Raw genomic sequence first — 22,993 nt, forward strand, 5'->3', positions numbered from 1 at the left:
CTATAAAGAGCTATGAAAACCATTGTAGTTACATATTAAGCTTGTATATTAAGTCACATGATCTGATCACAGTCCTCATTAAATGCTGGAGTGGGTAGCACTGTCGCCTCACAGCAGGAAGGTCCTGGGTTAGATTCCCAGATGGAGTGGTCCGGGTCCTTTCTGTGTGGAGTTTGCATGTTCTCCCCGTGTCTGCATGGGTTTCCTTCAGGAGCTCCGGTTTCCTCCCACAGTCTAAAGATGTGCAAGTGAGGTGAATTGGAGATACAAAATTTACATTTAAAACTTGAATTAATGAATCTTGTGTAACCAGTACCTACCTGTCCTGTCATGAATGTAACCAAAATGTGTAAACATGATGTTAAAATCCTAATAAAATAAAATAAAATATTAAATGCTGCAGTAGTCCATAAGCTGTTGCTCTTTTCACACAGTGCTGCGTTGTTCCACAGTTCACAGTTATGTGGTCAGTGGCAGTTGTCAGTGAAGCTTTGTGGTGCGTTTATCAGGCAGGGTTTTAATCGGAGAGCGTGTGGTTGTAATTACCCCTATTTCAGTCGTGGTTCAACAAATTAACGCAGATTGGGCTCAGAGTGACCTGAATAGCGCACATTCACAAGTTGCTCCAGGCAGTGTGTCACAGATTGGAACACAGGCCTGTTATTTACAATTTTAGGCTATTTTACTACAACAGATTTCTATTTATGAAGATGATTCAGGAAGACATGGTCATCTGACCCTCATTCGTAAATTCATTTCCTCTGATGTTAAGGGATTTTTTTTTTTTTTTTTACATTTTAGAATGAAGTTATAAGTTGACTCTTGAAACATAACCCATGTAGCACATTTGTGTGTGTCTGGTACTTATTGTTGTTATTATTATTAATATTATATTATTATTATTATTATTATATTGTGTTATTATTATTATGTTATAATTATTATTCTATCATTATTATTATTTATCATTATTAGTATTGTTATTGGTATTAAATTATGTTATTGTTATGAATATCATTATTATTATTATATTTATTATTATTATTATTATTATTTTTATTATCATTATTAGTATTGTTATTGTTATTATATTATTTTTAGTAGTAGTAGTATTGTTATTGTTATTATTATTATTACATTTGTATTATTATTATTTATTATCATTATTAGTATTATTATATTATTATTATTATTATTTATTTATTTATTTTTATTTTTTATTTTTATGATATTACTATTTTTTTGCCATATTTTAACCTAAAACCTGTGATGGAGGGTGGCTCTGTTGTCTGACAGCAAAAAGGACCTGGCGTGATTTCCCCAGCCAGGTAATTTGTGCCCATTTAGTCAATATTTGTATGGATGGCCACTGATGTTGGTCAAGAAAGACTTAATTCAATGTTCCAGTTTATTCCAAAGCTTTTCTGTGGGGCTGAGGTAAAAGCTCATTTTTTCATGCCTTTCTAGACCTTGCTTTGTGCACATGACTCATGTTGCACATTCGTTGAAAGTGTCTTGTACTCATTATTATTATTATTATTATTATTATTATTATTGTTTTGTTGTTGTTTTTATATTATTATTATTATTATTATTATTATTGTTTTGTTGTTGTAATATTATTATTATTGTTCTTGTTATAATATTGTTATTATTATTATTATTATTATTATTGGTATTATTATTATTATCATTATTATTGGTATTATTATTATCATTATTATCATTATTATTAGTAGTATTATTGGTTTTATTATTATATTATTATTATTATCATTATCATTCATTATTATTACTATTTATTATTATTATTATTATTATTGTTATTATTGGTTTTATTATTATATTATTATTATCATTATCAATCATTATTATTACTATTTATTATTATTATTATTATTATTGTTATTATTTTCATTATTATTATTATTATTTTATTATTATTATTATTATTATTATTATTATTATTATTATTATTATTGCCATATTTTGACCTAAAAGTTAGTGGTAGCACCTGGGACCTGTTCATGAGCCATCGCGTGGGCCAGCGCATTAGATTATGTCAGCTTGATGTAATCCAGCAAACTGTGTCAGTTGCTAAGCAGTAAAGTGTTAAATGTCACGTATCATTTCTGTTCTGGGCATGTTCAGCTTTGCATTTTCAGTACGTTCGTATGTTCTCGATACATTAATTTATGAATACTTTGCAAGCCAAGTGTGACAAAAATTCATCTTTTGAGTGCGGTCATGGAGGTGGAGTTGTTTCTGACAGTATTTAGTGTGCAGTAGAAGTGTTTTTTTTTTTTTTTTTGTATCTTTTATTTGATGTATTTTTATAAGGTTTGATCGGTGAACATCAGGTTAATAGTGTGGCATTAGCATTAAAAGCAGCAGCTATAAAAGTACCAACATTACAACATTCAGTCAACACATACAGGGGCAACATGGTGGGTTGGTGGGTAGCACTGTTGCCCCACAGCAAAAAGGTCCTGGGTTTGATTCCCATATGGAGCGATCTGGGTGTGTGTGTGTGTGTGTGTGCGCCCATAGACTGGCACCCAACCCATGGTGTTCCTGTGTGCCTTGCACCCATTCAGAGCTGGGATAGGTTCCAGCACCCCCGTGACCCTGATTAGGATAAGCGGTTTAGAAAGTGAGTGAGTCAACACATACATTACATACTGAACAGAATTCTCCTGATCAGACCATAAACTGTGTATATCAGATGAAGATTTTGCTTAGTATTCGATCTTGTTACATTATATGGCCATAAGTATGTGAACAACCCTCCTAATTATCAGGTTTGGGGTTTTCACATTCACTCATGGGTAAAATTTATATAAAAATAGTGCTATAACAGGACTCGTATGCTTCCAGCTTTCTGGCTACAGTCTGTGTCAGCATGACTGTCCCTGTGCATAAAGCGAGGTCAGTATAGACATGCTATGATTACTCAGCCCAGACCTCAGTCCTATTAAACACCTTTGTGGTGAATTGGAGTGTTGATTGCAGGCCAGGTTTTCTTGTCCAATTAAATGCTGTTTTTACTAAATAGGCACAAATTCCTACAGATGCACTCCAAAATCATGTGACAACAGGGGTAGATCTGTATTAATGAGCTTATTAGTGGCTATGGTTGGAACACATCCAACAAGCTCATGGTCTGTTTAGCACAGAAGAAAAATGGGGGTGCATACACACACACATATACACATATAAATACATACACACACTTACATACTCACATACACACACACACATACATACATACTCACACACACATACACAAACATACACACATTATTCTCATATACATACATACAGTACAGGCCAAAAGTTTGGACACACCAGCCAAAAGTTTGGACACACCTTCTCTTCAATGTTTTTTCTTGATTATTTTTATTTTCTACATTGTAGATTAATACTGAAGACATCCAAACTATGAAGAATTATGTAGTGAACCAAAAAGTGTTAAACAAACCAGAATATGTTTTATATTTTACCAACTCTATCTCTGCACAACCCAACTGATGGTCTCAAACACATTAAAAAAGCAACAAATTCCAAAAATTCACTCTAGACAAGGCACAAACATTCATTGAAAACCATTCCAGGTGGAAACCTAATAAAGCTGGTTGAGAATTTCAAAGAGTGTGCAAATCTGTCATTAAAGCAAAAGATAGCTACTTTGAAAAATCTAAAATATAAAACATATTCTGGTTTGTTTAACACTTTTTTGTTTACTACATAATTCCATATGTGTTCCTTCATAGTTTGGATGTCTTTAGTATTAATCTACAATGTAGAAAATTTAAAAAAAATTAAGAAAAACCACAGGAATGAGAAGGTGTGTCCAAACTTTTGGCCTGTACTGTACATACACACACTCACATACTCACATACATACATATACACACATATGCACACACACACTTACACATACATACATACATACATACATACCCATACATATATACAAACACACACACAATCACATACACACACGCTTACACATACATATTCACACACATACATACTTACACACATAAATAGTGATACATACTCGCATACATACATATATATACACACACAAACACACTCGCATTCATACATGTATTCATACACACATACATACACACACACTTCCATAATTACATACAGTACAGGCCAAAAGTTTGGACACACCAGCCAAAAGTTTGGACACACCTTCTCTTCAATGTTTTTTCTTGATTATTTTTATTTTCTACATTGTAGATTAATACTGAAGACATCCAAACTATGAAGAATTATGTAGTGAACCAAAAAGTGTTAAACAAACCAGAATATGTTTTATATTTTACCAACTCTACCTCTGCACAACCCAACTGATGGTCTCAAACACATTAAAAAAGCAACAAATTCCAAAAATTCACTCTAGACAAGGCACAAACATTCATTGAAAACCATTCCAGGTGGAAACCTAATAAAGCTGGTTGAGAATTGAAAATTTCAAAGAGTGTGCAAATCTGTCATTAAAGCAAAAGATGGCTACTTTGAAGAATCTAAAATATAAAACATATTCTGGTTTGTTTAACACTTTTTTGTTTACTACATAATTCCATATGTGTTCCTTCATAGTTTGGACGTCTTTAGTATTAATCTACAATGTAGAAAATTTAAAAAAATTAAGAAAAACCACAGGAATGAGAAGGTGTGTCCAAACTTTTGGCCTGTACTGTATATACATACACACATAGGCTTACATACATACACACCCAAACACACACTTGCATCCATACATGTGAACACACATACAGTACAGGCCAAAAGTTTGGACACACCTTCTCATTCCTGTGGTTTTTCTTAATTTTTTTTAAATTTTCTACATTGTAGATTAATACTAAAGACATCCAAACTATGAAGGAACACATATGGAATTATGTCGTAAACAAAAAAGTGTTAAACAAACCAGAATATGTTTTATATTTTAGATTTTTCAAAGTAGCTGTCTTTTCACCCAAACACACACTTGCATCCATACATGTGAACACACATACATACACACTTACACACATACATACACACATACATACACACATACACACAAGCATACATACATACATACTCACACACAAACACACCAACACACACACACTTGCATTCATACATGTATATTTGACACATACATACATACACACGCTTACATACTCATATATACTCGCATACGTACATACACATCTACACACATACACATACTCGCATCCATACATGTATACGTAAACACATACATACGTATACAAACAAACACATCAACACACATACACACACTCACATTCATGCATGTATACGTACACACATACATACGTACATACACACACACACACATAAATTATTAATCCCATAAGGAAACACAATTTACTGATCAATAAAAAAATAATGGGATCAATAAAGGAAACTGCATCTCATTCTCCGGTAGTAACATGCATTTTATACAGCAGCCAAAGGCAACACAGTGCAAGAGTGAATACAGAGGCACTGGCAACAATCAGCAGCAAACAATATCAATTACAACCAAAACACATTATACTATAAAAAAAGGTCAGCAAGAGTGTTAAGTTATATTTAATCTGCTATTATACATCATCGGTGTGTGGTATTTACATGTAATCATTCCAGAAAACAGTTTATAAAAGGTTTGCTAATGCTAATCTTAACTTAGCCTTAAGAATTAGCTTTCCACACTAATGAGTTCCATTATGGCCCTTAATGGTCATCTGCCAGGCCTGCACTCCCCCAGTATTCTGAGCCTCCGTGCAGCTCATGTAAATCTTCATGTCCTGGACCACTGTACCGATGTGATTTTTGGGTAATGAGGTGAGACCACGAGAGTTCACAGCCTTTGTCAGATTGTCAGGTTTTGTGGAATAATGAAATCACCCTCACATCAGCGGGGTTTATTACAGAGATATGCTATGCGCCAGGGATGATGAGTCATATTTTCAAAACCCTGACTGCCGAGTCTTTGTGAGGGAAGAGTTACTGATTTTTGTCCCTCTTTAGAACGCTAAATCAAAGTGCCAGCCTCAAATTATAGCTGCCATGTGGTATTGTGACTCAGAATTAGGCTCTATAGGAAGGATTAAATCATTATTACATTTATTGTGTGCTGGTTGCCACAACCAGCGCACATACTACAGTAAAGTATAGCTGTATTGTGTTTAGTTCTATGTTTTTGAGTTAGTTGTTTCACTACAGCGAGAGAAGTTTAACATTAATGCATTTGTAGGGTGGCGAAATGTTTAATTAGACAAGATTTGGCTTTAATCAGCACTAAAATCGAATGTAGCAAATTCGCCCCAACAATAAATGAGTTTAGACCACAACACACACAAAACATGTGGTCTGTCTGAAAACCTAGTGAGCTGCCTTGCTGCCTACTGCCTATCTGGGCAGCTACCTAAGTAAAGAGGATTCTAATAAGATGTCAAACCCATAGGGCCGATTATTTAGACGTACTACTTACACAGTGCAGTTTTTCGCTTACTAAGCTAACACAGTTAGCCTAATGCCATTCAAACCAATGGGCTGAGGTGGCACAACCAGCTAGCATGCCAGCTAACATCTCCCTCCATGCACCAGAACGGTTAAATTGTCCCTGACAAGCTCAAATTTGCGAATCAATTACACTTGTACACCTCTGTACAAATCAGTGAAGATTTATTCATATTCTGCATTCATCCAGCATATTTGTCATTTTTTGTGAGAAAAGTTGTGCCGCACTGAATGCTGGGATTGCCTTCACTGCTAAAGAAGCATCGGATGCTCCCTCGTCATTCAGTCGGTTTATCGCTCAGAATTATCACAATTATAAGGGGGACAGTGGTAGCGTAGTGGGTAGAGCTTTGGGCTATCAACTGCAGTTCCACGTGACCATGGAACACATTAACAGGTTTCCCATACATCCTTATGGAACAAAATACCTTGAAACTCAACCTTTTAAACTCAACACCACTCCCAGAACCAACTGACGTCAGGTTTCAACGTACCACTGTATAAAATATATTATGTTATAATGTCAGTAAATCAGGGTTATTTATTTTTCTTGGTATTGTCACATACTGTCTAGAGACAGGTAGTCTGGAACTTGTCAGCTAACTTCACAATATGCTTTAACGTCAGCAGATTTTCTCATGAAGCACAACTTTCCGCTGCTTAATGAACATATTTTTCTGCATTCTGTACACTGAATATATAGCATCCGAATAAATATTCTGGCTGCTCTAAGCAAAAAGAAAGTTACATCTAAAAAGTAAAATTAAAGCTTTATCATAAACATGAAACCTTGTTAGTAGGAGTATGTTGCCAGGTTTTGATTTATTACTTATGAATTACAAAAAATCCCCCCAAAAAAGGTTGGGATGTAAGGAAAACAAACAAAAATAAAAAAGGAGGGATTTGTGAAATGTCTTTTATGGTTACTTATCTTGTGTCTGAGGGGGATCTTTGCTGCTGAAAATGCCACCTCAGCTGGCTGGTTGGATGATTCCGTATGGCTTTCTGAGGGATTCCGGCTCTGGCAGGTGTAAAGAACAGCTGGGGTTAGGTGCAGCTCTCTATGGGACAGTGGTAGCCTAGCTGGTAGAGCTTTGAGCTATCAATCGAAAGATTAAGGGTTTGAATCTTAGCTTTAACACGTTGTCACTGTTGGGCTCTTGAGCAAGGCCCTTAAGCCTGAAGTTGCTTTGGATGAATGCTGCAAATGTAAACAATATTGAATGCATTCAGTGCACATAGTGATTGTGTTCTGTTTATTTATATATTTAGTTGTTGTATGCTGTGCTTAAGAAGGTCCTGGGTTCAATCCCCAGGTGGGGCGGTCCAGGTCCTTTCTTTGCGGAGTTTGCATGTTCTCCCTGTGTCTGTGTGGTTTTCCTCCGGGAGTTCCGGTTTCCTCCCACAGTCCAAAAACATGCAGTCAGGTTAGTTGGAGACACTGAATTGGCCTAAAAGTGAATGGGTATGTGTATGCATGTGTATGTGTGTCTGCCTTGAATGGACTAACGCCCCGTCCAGGGTGTTACTGTGTGCCTTGCGCTCATTGAAGAGTCGGGATAGGCCCCCCGCAACCCTAATTGGATAAGCAGATAAGAAAATGAATGAATGAATGCTGTGCTTACACCATGGTTATATTCATGGCAGGAAGGGTGCTGTTCTTATGTGTTCTTTAAATGTGCTCTTTTATCAGGAAATTAAGGATTGTTTTCATTTTGGCTTGGTTAAAGATTTTTATCAGTCTTTGGTATTGCTAGAAATTGTCGTACCTGTGAGTATTTAGTACATTCAGTCAGTAAGCAGTATTAGCATGTTATTTGCCATGGTGATGGTGGACGCTGGCGCATTTGGCTGCCGCTACCGTTACCGTATTTTACCGTATTTTATTGTATTTTTATCGTTTTTCGTTTTCATCTTTTTACACACCTTGTGGATCTATTTCTTTTATGTTACTTTTGATACTTTTATTTGTGCTTTTGATACTTTTTGTTCTTTCTACTGTACATCGCGTCTGCGGCCGGTGGTGAACGGTGGCTGAGTTTTCCTGGGATCGGCACGATGTTGAACTATTCCGTTGACCAGCTGAGGAAGTTCAACAACTGCACTACTCCATCGTGTATTTCAGTCATCAAACAGCTTGGACTCCTTCGCCGGCCTCGTTATATTCACAGGGGCTCCCGGAGAAAGCTTGTTTATCTTCGAAACGGTAACGCTATTCCATCCTTCTGGTCAGCCGTGCGCACTGTCGCTCCGCAAACACGTCATCAGAGCGCTGCTGCCTTGCACACCAGTAGCGGTGTAGTCTCCATGACAACGCTGTCCACGGAGTGGGATGGGAAACGCGGAGTGGACTTAGCAAATCTCCGTTCTCTTCCTCGTTCCTCACAGCCAACTACACAACAATACCACTTGAAAATGGCATTGCTTAATGTTCGTTCACTCAACACAAAAAGTACTGTACTCAGTGAATTTATATCTGACAGTGAACTAGACTTTTTCTGTCTCACTGAAACTTGGCATAAACCCTTGGATTATTTTATGTTAAATCAGACCACGCCAATGGGATACTCGTATATTGATGAACCTCGTATGGAAGGGCGAGGTGGTGGTGTTGCTGCAGTCTATAGGGATGATATTAAAATAACCACTTTGTCTTTTCCTGCTGCTCTTTCTTTTGAACACCTGGCTTTCAAGTTGTCAGGGCCTACTCCTCTGGTCACTGCTGTAGTTTATCGTCCGCCAAAGCCAAACGCTTCCTTTCTCTCTGATTTTTCAGATTTTTTAACCCAGCTTAGTGCCCTCTCATCCTCTGTACTGCTTATGGGTGATTTTAACATCCATATTGATGACAACAACTGTAAATTTGCCAGGGAATTTTTGGAATTGTTACAGTGTTTTAATTTCACACAACATATACATTTTCCAACTCATAAAAAAGGTCATACTCTTGACCTTGTCTGCTCTACTGGTGTCCTAGTTCATCAGCCGTCCAGCCATGACCTTACTGTCTCTGATCATTTGACAATCATCATGGACATTGAGGTCACTAGGCCCATCACTAGAGCTAAACGTAAAATATCCTTCAGGAATCTTCAATATATCTCTCCCTCTGCTTTCTCAGATTCTCTTGTTAAAAAGATGTCTGTCTGTCCTGTACTGTCTAGTAATTCATCTGACCTTGTCGATTACTATAATGACATACTCGCCTCATGTCTTGATGAGCTGGCTCCTTTGAGAACCAAATTTGTTTCATTTAGTCATTCCGCACCATGGTACACAATTGAGCTTCACCAAATGAAATCCCGTAAACGCCAGCTTGAAAGACTTTATAAGAAAACCGGTCTAACAGTACATTATCAGATTTATTCTGATTATCTTCAACATTACAAAGACGCTCTTACGGCAGCCCGATCCACTTACTATTCCGAACTCATACATGCTGGATCAACAAATCCTAAGACTCTCTTTTCCACAATAAATAAACTTCTCAAACCAGTTGACAATACTACCAATTCCTTTACAGTTGACAAGTGTAACTCTTACCTCTCATTTTTTCAAACAAAAGTTGAGAATATCCACAATTTTCTGACAGTTTCCCCTGTCATCTCTGTTTCTCCGCCTATCTCATCTCAATTTATTACCCAGCCTCTGTCTCAGTTCTCACCTGTGTCTCTTTTGGACCTATCTGAGATCTTAACAGGGATGCGAAGCTCCACTTGTGTTTTGGATCCTGCTCCATCAAAACTTGTTAAGGGTTGTTTTCCAGTTATCTCATCACTTATCACAGAGATAATCAATTCCTCTCTTAGTTCTGGCTCAGTCCCTCAATCACTCAAATTGGCTGCTGTTACTCCCATACTTAAAAAACCTGGACTTGACTCTAACATTATGAGTAACTTTCGGCCCATTTCCAATCTTCCATTTCTGTCGAAAATACTGGAACGTGTTGTTGCCTCACAGCTCAAAGATCACCTAAATTCCAATAATCTATTTGAATCATTTCAGTCTGGTTTCCGCCCCCAGCACAGCACTGAGTCAGCCCTCCTCAAAGTCACAAATGACCTTCTTCTTTCCTCAGACTCTGGACAAATTAATATTCTCGTCCTCCTTGATCTTACTGCAGCTTTTGACACCATTAATCACTCCATTCTTCTGTCCCGCCTTGAATCCTCTGTCAACATCACTGGTACTGCCCTTTTGTGGTTAAGGTCATATCTCATAAACAGACAACAGTTTGTTAATATCAACAATTGTAGTTCTGCCATTGCTCCACTGTCCCAAGGCGTTCCCCAAGGCTCAGTGTTAGGTCCCCTTTTGTTTATTCTTTATATGCTCCCCCTTGGTGACATCATACGTCGGCATGGTTTACATTTCCACTGCTATGCTGATGATATTCAGCTTTACATCTCCTCCAAATCCATTAATACTGAACTTCACTCCACTCTGACAAATTGCATCACTGAAATGAAATTGTGGATGAAAGCTAATTTCCTCAAATTAAACTGTGAAAAATCAGATATGATCATCGTAGGTCCTACAACCCTGGCAAAAACCACAAAAAATTTTCAAATTACCATTGATAATGACACTTTGTCTCCGTCTTCTAACATCCGAAATCTTGGTGTAATTTTTGATAGCAACCTCTCTTTTGACCGCCATGTAAATCACATCACCAAAACTGCTTTCTTTCATCTAAAAAACATAGCACGTCTACGTCCATCACTCTCCTTTTCTGCCGCCGAAACCTTGATTCATGCTTTTATTACATCCAGAATTGATTATTGCAATAGCATCCTTTATGGTACATCTAACAAAATCCTAAAAAAACTTCAGTATATCCAGAATTCAGCTGCTCGCCTCCTTACTCATACTCGCTCCCGTGATCATATTACACCTGTTCTACAAAAACTTCATTGGCTTCCCGTTGCTCAACGCATTCAATTCAAAATTCTTCTATTCACTCACAAAGCTCTCCATTATCAGGCCCCATCCTACCTCACCGACCTGCTCCATCAGCACATTCCCTCCCGTAGCCTTCGCTCTTCTGAGGCTAACCTACTGTCCATACCCTCTAGGACCAAGCACCGGACCTGGGGTGACAGGGCCTTTTCCATAGCTGCTCCATCTTTATGGAATGCTCTCCCCAAACACCTACGAGATTGTCCTGACCTGTCCAAATTCAAGTCACTTCTCAAAACTCATCTATTCAGAGTGGCATTTAACTTGTAACAACACAAAATAAATGCTTTTATTTTTGCTATTCTTTTTAATAGTTTTTATACTTAGATCACGACAGAAATGTGAAGTCCTAGATCCTAAAACTTGTAAAGTTTTCAGTTTCCTGATTGCATGTAAATCTGTCCTGTTTCTGTCTAATTTTAAGAAATTGTTCTATATTTGTTGTTCTCTCTCATAATTTAGCTAATTTTTAATGAACTGTCTTATGCTGCTCTCTTTGTTTTTATCTTAATTATTCTTGATGTTGATGTACTATTTTGATTTTGTACTATGATTTGTATGGTGTATGTACGTATTTGTTTTGATTATTTGTCTTATGTAAAGCGTCTTTGAGTATCTTGAAAAGCGCTATATAAATAAAATGTATTATTATTATTATTAGTAATGTGTTTAATAGAAACAGGTATTCAGCAGGGAATTTTTCAGCCTTGAATGTGTTAATCGTGTGTATGATTGTGTTCTGTGCATTTCTCCATGTAATATTATAATAAATAAAATGAACTGATGTTACATAATGATACACGTGTGCAGACATGAACATGTAGTTTGTTTAACAACAAAAACATTGATTTTAAGCAGCGTGCCTATTTATGGTGCTAATAAATGAAGTAAATAATCAGAACTTCATTTACAATTTTACTGCATAACAGCTTCCTTAATTAAGACTGAAATTATAATTATGATTAAAAAGCTTTTTGGTTGAAATTAGAATTGCAAAGAGCTCTTCTAAGAGAGAGAGAGAGTAATTCTGTACACAGGATACATCAGAGCTGAAGTAAACACAGTTACTGAACAGGCTCATGCACACTTTTTTGCCAATGTAGTCTTTATCAATTCCTGACTGCCACGCCGAAGAGAGCTGAATGAATTAATGAATATGCACTGATTAGCCATAACATTATGACCACCTCCTTGTTTCTACACTCACTGTCCATTTTATCAGCTCTACTTACCATATAGAAGCACTTTGTAGTTCTACAGTTACTGACTGTAGTCCATCTGTTTCTCTACATACTGTTTTAGACTGCTTTTACCCTGTTCTTCAATGGTCAGGACCCCCACAGAGCAAGTATTATTTAGGTGGTGGATCATTCTTAGCAGTGCAGTGACACTGACATGGTGGTGGTGTGTTAGTGTGTGTTGTGCTGGTATGAGTGGTATGAGTATCACTGTCCACTCTATTAGACACTCCTACCTAGTTGGTCTACCTTGTAGATGTAAAGTCAGAGACGATCGCTCATCTATTGCTGCTGTTTGGTCATCTTCTAGACCAAGTTGGTCATCTTCTAGACCTTCATCAGTGGTCACAGGCGCTTTTGGCTGGATGTTTTTGGTTGGTGGACTATTCTCAGTCCAGCAAGGACAGTGAGGTATTTAAAAACTCTATCAGCGCTGCTGTGTTTAATCAACTCATACCAGCACAACAAACACTAACACACCACCACCATGTCCTTGTCACTGCAGTGCTGAGAATGACCCACCACCTAAATAATACCTGCTATGTGGTGGCGTTTCAGCGCTCAGACTGGGTCTGGTATGAGTGGATCAGACTGGGTCTGAGCGCTATGTGGCAGTGATAAGTCAGTGGTTAAGGTACTGGACTAGTAAACAGAAGGTTGCCGGTTCAAGCCCTGCCACCACCAAGTTGCCACTGTTGGGTCCCTGAGCAAGGCCCTTAACCCTCAATTGCTTATCGTGTTCAGCTCATTGTGTAAGTCGCTTTGGATAAAAGCGTCTGCTAAATGCTGAAAATGTAAATGGTCCTGACCGTTGAAGAACAGAGTGAAAGCAGGCTAAAAAAAGTATGTAGAGAAACAGATGGACTACAGTCAGTAATTGTATAACTTCAAAATGTTTCTATATGGTAAGTGGAGCTGATAAAATGGACAGTTAGTGTAGAAACAAGGAGGTGGTTTTAATGTTATGGCTGATCAGTGTATATATATATATACAGTGGTACCTTGTAACTTGACATGCCCTAATTTCGAATTCTTTGAAACTCAACGCCCTTCGTCTGTACCCTTAAACTCGTTGCTTCCCTTAAACTCGACGTGCACGCAAGAACTTGTTTGGCTTGCGTAGGCCGCTTTTGCACAACAAAACAAAGGGGTGAGCGATGTAAACAAAGTGGTAAGCATTAGGGCGCATTTACATAAGAAGCGATTTGCGCTTTGAGCACTGTGGCAAGTGCGAAAATTGAGAGCCCAACCTGGCAAAATGGCTCTACACACCACAAAAAATGCAGCACATCTTTGCTCAAACGATTTATTTTTAATACACATATTTTGCATGATTTGTTCTTTTTTATCCTTCTCAATCTTTCCAATTTTCAAATATCCAGTTCCCAATAGCACTTGCAACTCCTGGTACATATACAACGCTTTTTTGGAGGGACGCGGCATACCTTCTGTATTTCTTCGCTGTCCTCAATTAACAGGGACAAGTTCCTGGAATCTAGCCTCAGATACGGCTAATCGTATCACGATAAAACACAAACACCGTTGTCCGCACTGATGCTTTAGGGCATCAGGGCACTGCGCCAACCGAACGCCTTTCTAAAAAATCTGTTTAAGTCTTCTGCGGAGGCGCTCGTGACTTGTGGAGCATCGCTGTTCTTCTGAAGCTGTTAAAAAAGTAAAAACAGTCCTTGCCAATTCGAGAAAACAATTCCTTGACGCAGCACGACCTCGTTACGATGATGTATAGAAGCTGAAATTTGAATATATGAGAGGAATCCAGCGCCCATCATGAGGGATTCTACCGGCTGTAATATACTTGTCACCGGCAAATGATACGCATATTGCGTTTCGCATTTAATCATAAACACAGTCAGACAGCGCCGGGCCTTGTGTGGCGCGTGAGTAAATGTCTGTTGTTTCTGGGTAATTGAATGGCTTCTTTTACACGCGGCCTACGTTAAATGAATCCAGCCAGCTGTGGATTTCTACAGGGCCCGGTTTATTTGCGCTCACTGGTGGTCCGTAAACAGAAGCGATTCTTCGCTGTTGTTTCAGCGCTCAGACTGGGTTCAAAAGGCTGTGCAGGTGATTATTTTTCATGATCCTGTCAAGGCGGGCACAGATGCCACCCTCAGCATGTGTATTGAGCTGTGCAGGGCATACACAGTGCTGCTGGAAGAAGTAATTCAGTGTATTTATACAATAGAAGTAAAGAGCGTGAGGCTTGTTTGACTTCGGATAAAGAGGTTTCCTAAGCAAAGCGTGGCTGCGGCACAGGCGGCACTGCCCGTGATTTTTAAGGGTGGTGCTTTGTCACTGCGTTGCCTTAAAAGCCCCTTTAAAGATTTATTTTTTTCTAGAGCAGGGGTGTCAAACTTTAGCATTATGGTTGTTGGCAAAGGACCATTTGTAACTGTATGACTGTATAAATGTAAGTACTCACTAACTCACTTTCTTAACCGCTTGTCCAATCGGGGTCACGGGGTGGGGGATGCTTGAGCCTATCCCAGCTTTTCAATGGGCACACAGTAACACCCTGGGCAAGGCACCAGTCCATCGCAGGGCAGACACACATACACCCCCATTCACTTATAGGGCAATTCAGTGTCTCCAATTAACCTGACAGCATGTCTTTGGTCTGTGGGAGGAAACCGGAGCTCCCGGAGGAAACCCACACAGACACGGGGAGAACATGCAAGCTCCACACAGAAAGGACCCAGGACCTTCTTGCTGTGAGGCGACAGTGCTACCCACCGAGCCATTGTGCCGCCCAATGTAACTACTTATTAATATTTTGTTAAATAACCTGAGACACAATGTCACACACTATTTGTATCCCAACTGGTTCTGGTAGTGGCGTCTAGTTTTAAAGGCGTTGAGTTCCAAGGTATTTTTTCCCATAAGGATGTATGGAAAACCTGTTAATGTGTTCCATGGTCTTATAGAACTGCTCATATTTTAGGCTAATATAAAATAATGGGGTTGTTTTTGACACTTATACACTGAAAATAACACAAATATAACATAAAAAACACTAAAATACAATTGAGAACAGTTAAAAATCAATATAAACATACAACCTGCACTTCACTTTTACTTCTTTATTGTTTCCTTATGCTTCTTATTCGTAATTTGTGGAGTGTAGCAGTACACAAAGCTTAATGTGACTAAAACAACAAGCGAGGAATTTCATTAGTGGAGAGAACTTATGAGCAGTAATAATTAATAGAGGTTTAGTGTTTCTGTGTCGTTCTTTTAATTCATTGTCACATTAAGCTTTTTTTTAATGATAAGCGTTTTAGACTCTTTCTGAAAAGCTGATTTTACAATTTCCTTTAAATTGAAATAATGAGGAAAATCCAGCTAAACACAGATACATGTGGAGCTTTCAGAGTGAATTTGATGGTTATTTTGAAATTAAATCAATAATTAATAAATAAATAGCTGAACGTTGACTTTAAGGGAACAAATTTCTCCACAAAGTGCGTAGAGTTTCAAAGTTATTGAGTTTAAGGGACGTTGAGTTACAAGCTACTCTCGTATTTGCTTTCCCATCTTTCAGTAAATTGCCGTCCTTCTGCATCATTATTTCTTTTGTTCTTGGACATTTTTGGGTTATTTGTTAATATTTCTCAAATTCAGTAGTTGGAAATGCTAATGTGAAAACACTGCAATCGGGATGCGGGATGCTGTCACTTTGCGAGTCACAAAATCGACATGCATTATGGGAGATGTAGTTTATGTATGATTTTACAGTGTGCGCTTTGAAGCAATATTGACTTTTTTAAGACAATCATGTGGTCAAATGTGAATTTGCTTGGGCGCCCGGGTGGCGCAGCGTGATATTCTGCTAGCAAACCAGCGCCGAGATTCTGAACTCCTCGGTTCGAAACTCAGCGGCATAACTGGCAGTGCCTGCAGGGAGGAATGACCAGACTATGTGGGTGTGGTCTTCAAACGCTGTGTAAGGACGCTGATTGGCAGATAGAGGCGCCTGTGCAGAATGCATGGGTGGAAAAGGGTTCCGTTAAGGGCTGCACATGGGTCGGAGGAGGCGTGAGCAGCAATATACCCTCCTCAACTGCAAAAATCGGGGATTCCCAGCAGTGGAAGACATTTTGACTACGCTAAATTGGGAGAAAATGGGAGGGAAAAACGCATTATATATACAGTACATACATTATATATATACTGTATATATATAAAATGTGAAGCCGCTGATGTGTCTGCTTGTGTGTGTTGTGCAGGGGATGATGACCGGGACACTGATCTCTTCCTGTGTGACACCAACACTTGCAAGTTTGACGGCGAGTGTCTCAGAATCGGGGACATCATAACCTGCATCTGTGACTTCAAGGTGAGAGTCTTTTTTTGACCTGGTACACACAGAATTGAAACTTTTTGGATGAGCGTGATCCTTAGAAAAAGCACGTCTACATTATTCTGACCAAACCCGCTTTGCCGTGCTACAGACGGACGTGTTTTGGACTAGAGAAGAAGGAAACGCAGACTGGAAATAAGATGAGCACGATTCACAAACAGATTATTTCCTTTTAAGAGTTATTATACACGATATTATCAGAAGTATGTGGACGCCCCACGAAATTAATGTTCGTTCTGACCGTTGTTCTATGCGCTTTTTAATGGGTGGAGTTAAACTTGCCATATTTATCTGCCATGCCGCCTGTATTTATTTATTTATTTATGTATAATTATGTATTAATTACGCAATAAAATAGCCATAAAATATCAGTTCCTTGAAACACTCCTGGCATGAATGACTGGCAGATCCTTCAGTAGTTCATTTACACACACAGTTTTTTATTCATATTGTGTTGTGGATAGATTTCATACACACAATTAGCTTCTCTTTCAAAGTAAACATGCACTCACAAAAACATGCACTTACACAGCAGTGAGTACAACTCGACCCTGAATTCTTACACTCCAGATCACTTCAGCCCTGAAACAAAGGCAGCAGTACAGAACTAAACAGGCACTACATGCATTACATGCTTGAATAAATATAAAGCATGTTTTTGGTGACCTTGCTATTAAATGTTGCACTTTAGGGTTAACCGACATACCATGTGCTTATTGTGACCTGTTAAAGGAATAAATATTAAACATTCATTTATATCATATATTGCAGGGTGGGAGGTTTACAGGGTGTGCTGGTGTGCTCTTCACAATGCACACGTGACTGCTAAATGCCGCAATTTTAAATGAATGAATGTAAATGTAAATATGGTGTCTGTAGGGGGGGGGATGGTCGAGCAGGGCTCTAATGCAGTTACATCCTTTGCTGGTGCCACAAGGGGCGGCTGACTGTGATACTGTGTTATGTCCAATCGAGAGAAATTGGATGTGATCACACCGAGGAGATAAAAATTGGGGGAAAAAATAATAAATAGATGTACTGCCAGCTGATAGTGGTGGATTAGCCAACAGTGGTGGAAAAACTGCTGCACCACCCAAGCAAACGTATTATACATTTTTCAGCTAATTATTTCCAGTAAAGATCCAGGTTTGAAAATCAGCCGATCGTATGTACAGTGTATCACAAATGTGAGTACACCCCTCACATTTCTGCAGATATTTAAGTATATCTTTTCATGGGACAACACTGACAAAATGACACTTTGACACAATGAAAAGTAGTCTGTGTGCAGCTTATATAACAGTGTAAATTTATTCTTCCCTCAAAATAACTCAATATACAGCCATTAATGTCTAAACCACCGGCAACAAAAGTGAGTACACCCCTTAGTGAAAGTTCCTGAAGTGTCAATATTTTGTGTGGCCACCATTATTTCCCAGAACTGCCTTAACTCTCCTGGGCATGGAGTTTACCAGAGCTTCACAGGTTGCCACTGGAATGCTTTTCCACTCCTCCATGACGACATCACGGAGCTGGCGGATATTCGAGACTTTGCGCTCCTCCACCTTCCGCTTGATGATGCCCCAAAGATGTTCTATTGGGTTTAGGTCTGGAGACATGCTTGGCCAGTCCATCACCTTTACCCTCAGCCTCTTCAATAAAGCAGTGGTCGTCTTAGAGGTGTGTTTGGGGTCATTATCATGCTGGAACACTGCCCTGCGACCCAGTTTCCGGAGGGAGGGGATCATGCTCTGCTTCAGTATTTCACAGTACATATTGGAGTTTATGTGTCCCTCAATGAAATGTAACTCCCCAACACCTGCTGCACTCATGCTGCCCCAGACCATGGCATTCCCACCACCATGCTTGACTGTAGGCATGACACACTTATCTTTGTACTCCTCACCTGATTGCCGCCACACATGCTTGAGACCATCTGAACCAAACAAATTAATCTTGGTCTCATCAGACCATAGGACATAGTTCCAGTAATCCATGTCCTTTGTTGACATGTCTTCAGCAAACTGTTTGCGGGCTTTCTTGTGTAGAGACTTCAGAAGAGGCTTCCTTCTGGGGTGACAGCCATGCAGACCAATTTGATGTAGTGTGCGGCGTATGGTCTGAGCACTGACAGGCTGACCCCCCACCTTTTCAATCTCTGCAGCAATGCTGACAGCACTCCTGCGCCTATCTTTCAAAGACAGCAGTTGGATGTGACGCTGAGCACGTGCACTCAGCTTCTTTGGACGACCAACGCGAGGTCTGTTCTGAGTGGACCCTGCTCTTTTAAAACGCTGGATGATCTTGGCCACTGTGCTGCAGCTCAGTTTCAGGGTGTTGGCAATCTTCTTGTAGCCTTGGCCATCTTCATGTAGCGCAACAATTCGTCTTTTAAGATCCTCAGAGAGTTCTTTGCCATGAGGTGCCATGTTGGAACTTTCAGTGACCAGTATGAGAGAGTGTGAGAGCTGTACTACTAAATTGAACACACCTGCTCCCTATGCACACCTGAGTAACCTAGTAACACTAACAAATCACATGACATTTTGGAGGGAAAATGACAAGCAGTGCTCAATTTGGACATTTAGGGGTGTAGTCTCTTAGGGGTGTACTCACTTTTGTTGCCGGTGGTTTAGACATTAATGGCTGTATATTGAGTTATTTTGAGGGAAGAATAAATTTACACTGTTATATAAGCTGCACACAGACTACTTTTCATTGTGTCAAAGTGTCATTTTGTCAGTGTTGTCCCATGAAAAGATATACTTAAATATCTGCAGAAATGTGAGGGGTGTACTCACTTTTGTGATACACTGTATAGATGCTGGGCTGGCAGATAGCAGGGCTATGTTTGAGAGTTGGGGTGGGTGGCCGAAGCCCTGCAGTGGGGCCGAAGCACCCAGTGGTTCCACACCTGCTGGATGCACACATGCCCAGCAGTCTACGTACATGACCCGGGGAAAAAAATATTGGATTTATTGGACTGGGCGATCTTCTGGTGCTTTGATACACATACATGGGGCAGTTGTTGCTCAGTGGGTAAAATACTAGACTGGTAATTTAAAAAAATTGCCTGTTCAAGCCCCGCCGTCACCAGTTCGCCACTGTTAAGCCCAAGAACCTTAACTCTAAATTTCATGCTCATTGTAGGTGCTTTGTAGAATGCACAAGGGTTTGCATGTTTGCAAAGTCTTTGCAACTGTAGTCACAGTAGCTCTCCTGTTGGTCTGTACCAGACGGAACGGCCTTGGTCATCCTTGGGCATTTATGAGTCTTGGCTACCCAGCATCTTGTCAGTGGTTTGTGGTTTGTCCCTCCTCACAATGTCTGCCTGTTTGACCGCTTGCAGTTTCAAGATACTACAACCGTAGTCTGACCACAACGATTTCTCTCATGTACTTATCAACCAAGAGCCACTAGCATCTACTGTTGGACCCCTGAGAAAGGACCTTAAGCCTAAATTTCTCGAAAACAGATCTTCTGGTGCTTCAATGTCCAGTTCCGAGGCCTTTATGCTTATTGTAGGTACTTTGGACAATAGACAAGGGTTTGTGGGACATTCCTCTTTTCACCAGTATTAAATTATTTGCAACTGCAGCCACAGTAGCTCTTCTGTTGGTCCGTACCAGCCAGAACTGCCTTGATTGTCCTCTGTCATTAATGAGTCTTGGCTACCCAGCGTCTTGTCGGTGGTTTGCGGTTTGTCCCTCCTCACAATGCTGTTTGCTGTTTCGAGATACCAAACCTGTAGTCTGACCACAACGATTTTTCTTTTATCAAAGTCACTCAGGTTCTTATTCTGCATTCAGTTCATGAACCAAGAGCAACTAGCATCTACTGTTGGGCCCCTGAGCAAAGACCTTCTGGTGCTTTAATGTTCCAACGCCTTCATGCCTGTTGTAGGTGCTTTGGAGAATGGACAAGGGTTGTGAGACATTCCTCCTTTCACCAGGACTAAAATTCTTTGCAACTGCATCGACAGTAGCTCTTATGTTGGTCCGTACCAGACGGAACGGCCATGATTGTCTTTTGGCATTTATGAATCTTGGCTACCCACCTTGTGGGTGGTTTGTGGTTTGTCCCTCCTTACAATGGCTGCCTGTTTGACCTCTTGATGTTTTGAGATACTACAACTGTAGTCTGGCCATAACGATTTGTCTCATGAACTCATGAACCAGGAGCAACTAGCATCTACTGTTGGGCTCATGAGCAAGGATCTTAAGCCTAAATTTCTCCAAAAAAAAAGTCTGGTGCTTTAATGTCCAGTTCTGATGCTTGTGTGCTTATTGTAGGTGCTTTGGACAATGGACAAGGGGTTTGTGGGACATTCCTCTTTTCACCAGTATTAAATTCTTTGCAACTGCAGCCACAGTAGCTCTTCTGTTGGTCCGTACCAGCCAGAACTGCCTTGATTGTCCTCTGGCATTAATGAGTCTTGGCTACCCAGCGTCTTGTCAGTGGTTTGTGGTTTGTCCTTCCTCACACGGCTGCCTACACAACTGCTACGATCGCTGTCTGACCACAATGATTTGTCTCTTATCAAAGTCACTGAGGTCTTTATACTGCATTCAGCTCATGAACTAAGAGCAACTAGCATCTACCTATGGGCCCTTAAGCAAGGATCTTCTGGTGCTTCAATGTTTAGTTCCGACGCCTACATGCTCAGTGTAGGTGCTTTGGACAATGGACAAGGGCATGCGGAAGGGTGTGTGGGACATTCTTCCTTTTGGAACTGCAGCCACAGTAGCTCGTCTGTTGGTCCATACCAGACGGAACGGACTTGGTTGTCCCCTGAGCAAGGACCTTAAGCCTAAGCCTAACCTTAAGCCTTAATTTCTCTTGTGCTTTTTGTAGGTGCTTTGGACAATAGACAAGTGTTTGGATGGGCACTTAACAGAAACACAACCTTGATTGTTCTTTGGCATTTATGAGTCTTGGCTACCCAGCATCTTGTCAGTGGTTTGTGATTTGTCCCTTCTCACAACAGCTGCCTGTTCGACCGCCACAATCATAGTCTGGCCACAATGATTTATTATATCCCTGTTTGCCCAATGTTCAACGTTATGAAATAAGACTTAGCATTTTTAAGGAGTGGGCATAACGTTTTTCTCAAATCAGTGCATGTACTGTATGTTTGCACATTCTTGGCTGTTACGTGCAGTAATTTTGCACCCTCTTTTGCACACGTGACGGAAAATTGAATTATCGACATTGTGTATAATGTCCTAATAATTTTAGCAGCATTGTGGTAATTGTAAACGCTGGCACTGTCTTCGGTAAGTTGTTGTTGTCCTGTCAAAGGAAGTGCACCGCCACTCCTATCCAATTTAGCCTTGGCATACAGTCGAGCGTGGAATGTAGAAGTGGAGTGGGAGGGGGGGGGGAGAGAAGGAAAGAGAGAGAGAGAGAGAGAGAGAGACGTCCTTAATAATCTATTTGAGTTTAGTCTAAATGAAAATGGATTACAGAGCGTCCAAGGCACTGAGCAGACAGACACTAAATGACTCGGTTATTTTTATCCCAGCTTGCGAGGCATCATTAGTCTTTTTGGTGGAGATAAATAAAGTTACAATTCCAGGGCTTTTCTCCTCCACTTCTTCCTCTACTACTTGTTTCCATAGCCAAACAAAACAGATCTCTGACTGCAGCACAAAGGTCGTCGTGTTTTCAGCCAAACTGGGTCACGTTGTTTTTATTTCTGAGCCTTTTTACCTGCAGCGAAGCCAAACGCAGGCTCCCCCCCGCCCCCCCATCCCATCCACTCACCCCGGCAAGGCCGGCGCTCACACGCCGAAGCCGAAAACGTTTGACGTCAGAGCGCTTAAACCAAATCATGGGCCATGTCTTTATTCCATTAAGTGGAGTAATTCATCAAAGGAGGATC

General features: G+C 39.8%; 1 protein-coding gene across 1 annotated transcript in view; it reads left to right on the forward strand.

Annotated features, from left to right (window-relative positions):
• tmeff2a (transmembrane protein with EGF-like and two follistatin-like domains 2a) overlaps positions 1-22,993 on the forward strand; it is a 181,342-nt gene that overhangs the window by 22,881 nt on the left and 135,468 nt on the right. The window contains exon 2 of the mRNA XM_063006317.1: positions 16,976-17,085. Coding sequence (XP_062862387.1) covers positions 16,976-17,085 — 110 coding nt within the window. The remainder of the gene's footprint in view (positions 1-16,975; positions 17,086-22,993) is intronic.

The sequence above is a fragment of the Trichomycterus rosablanca genome, chromosome 12, assembly GCF_030014385.1.
Source record: "Trichomycterus rosablanca isolate fTriRos1 chromosome 12, fTriRos1.hap1, whole genome shotgun sequence".
In the NCBI taxonomy this organism is placed as follows: Eukaryota; Metazoa; Chordata; class Actinopteri; order Siluriformes; family Trichomycteridae; genus Trichomycterus; species Trichomycterus rosablanca.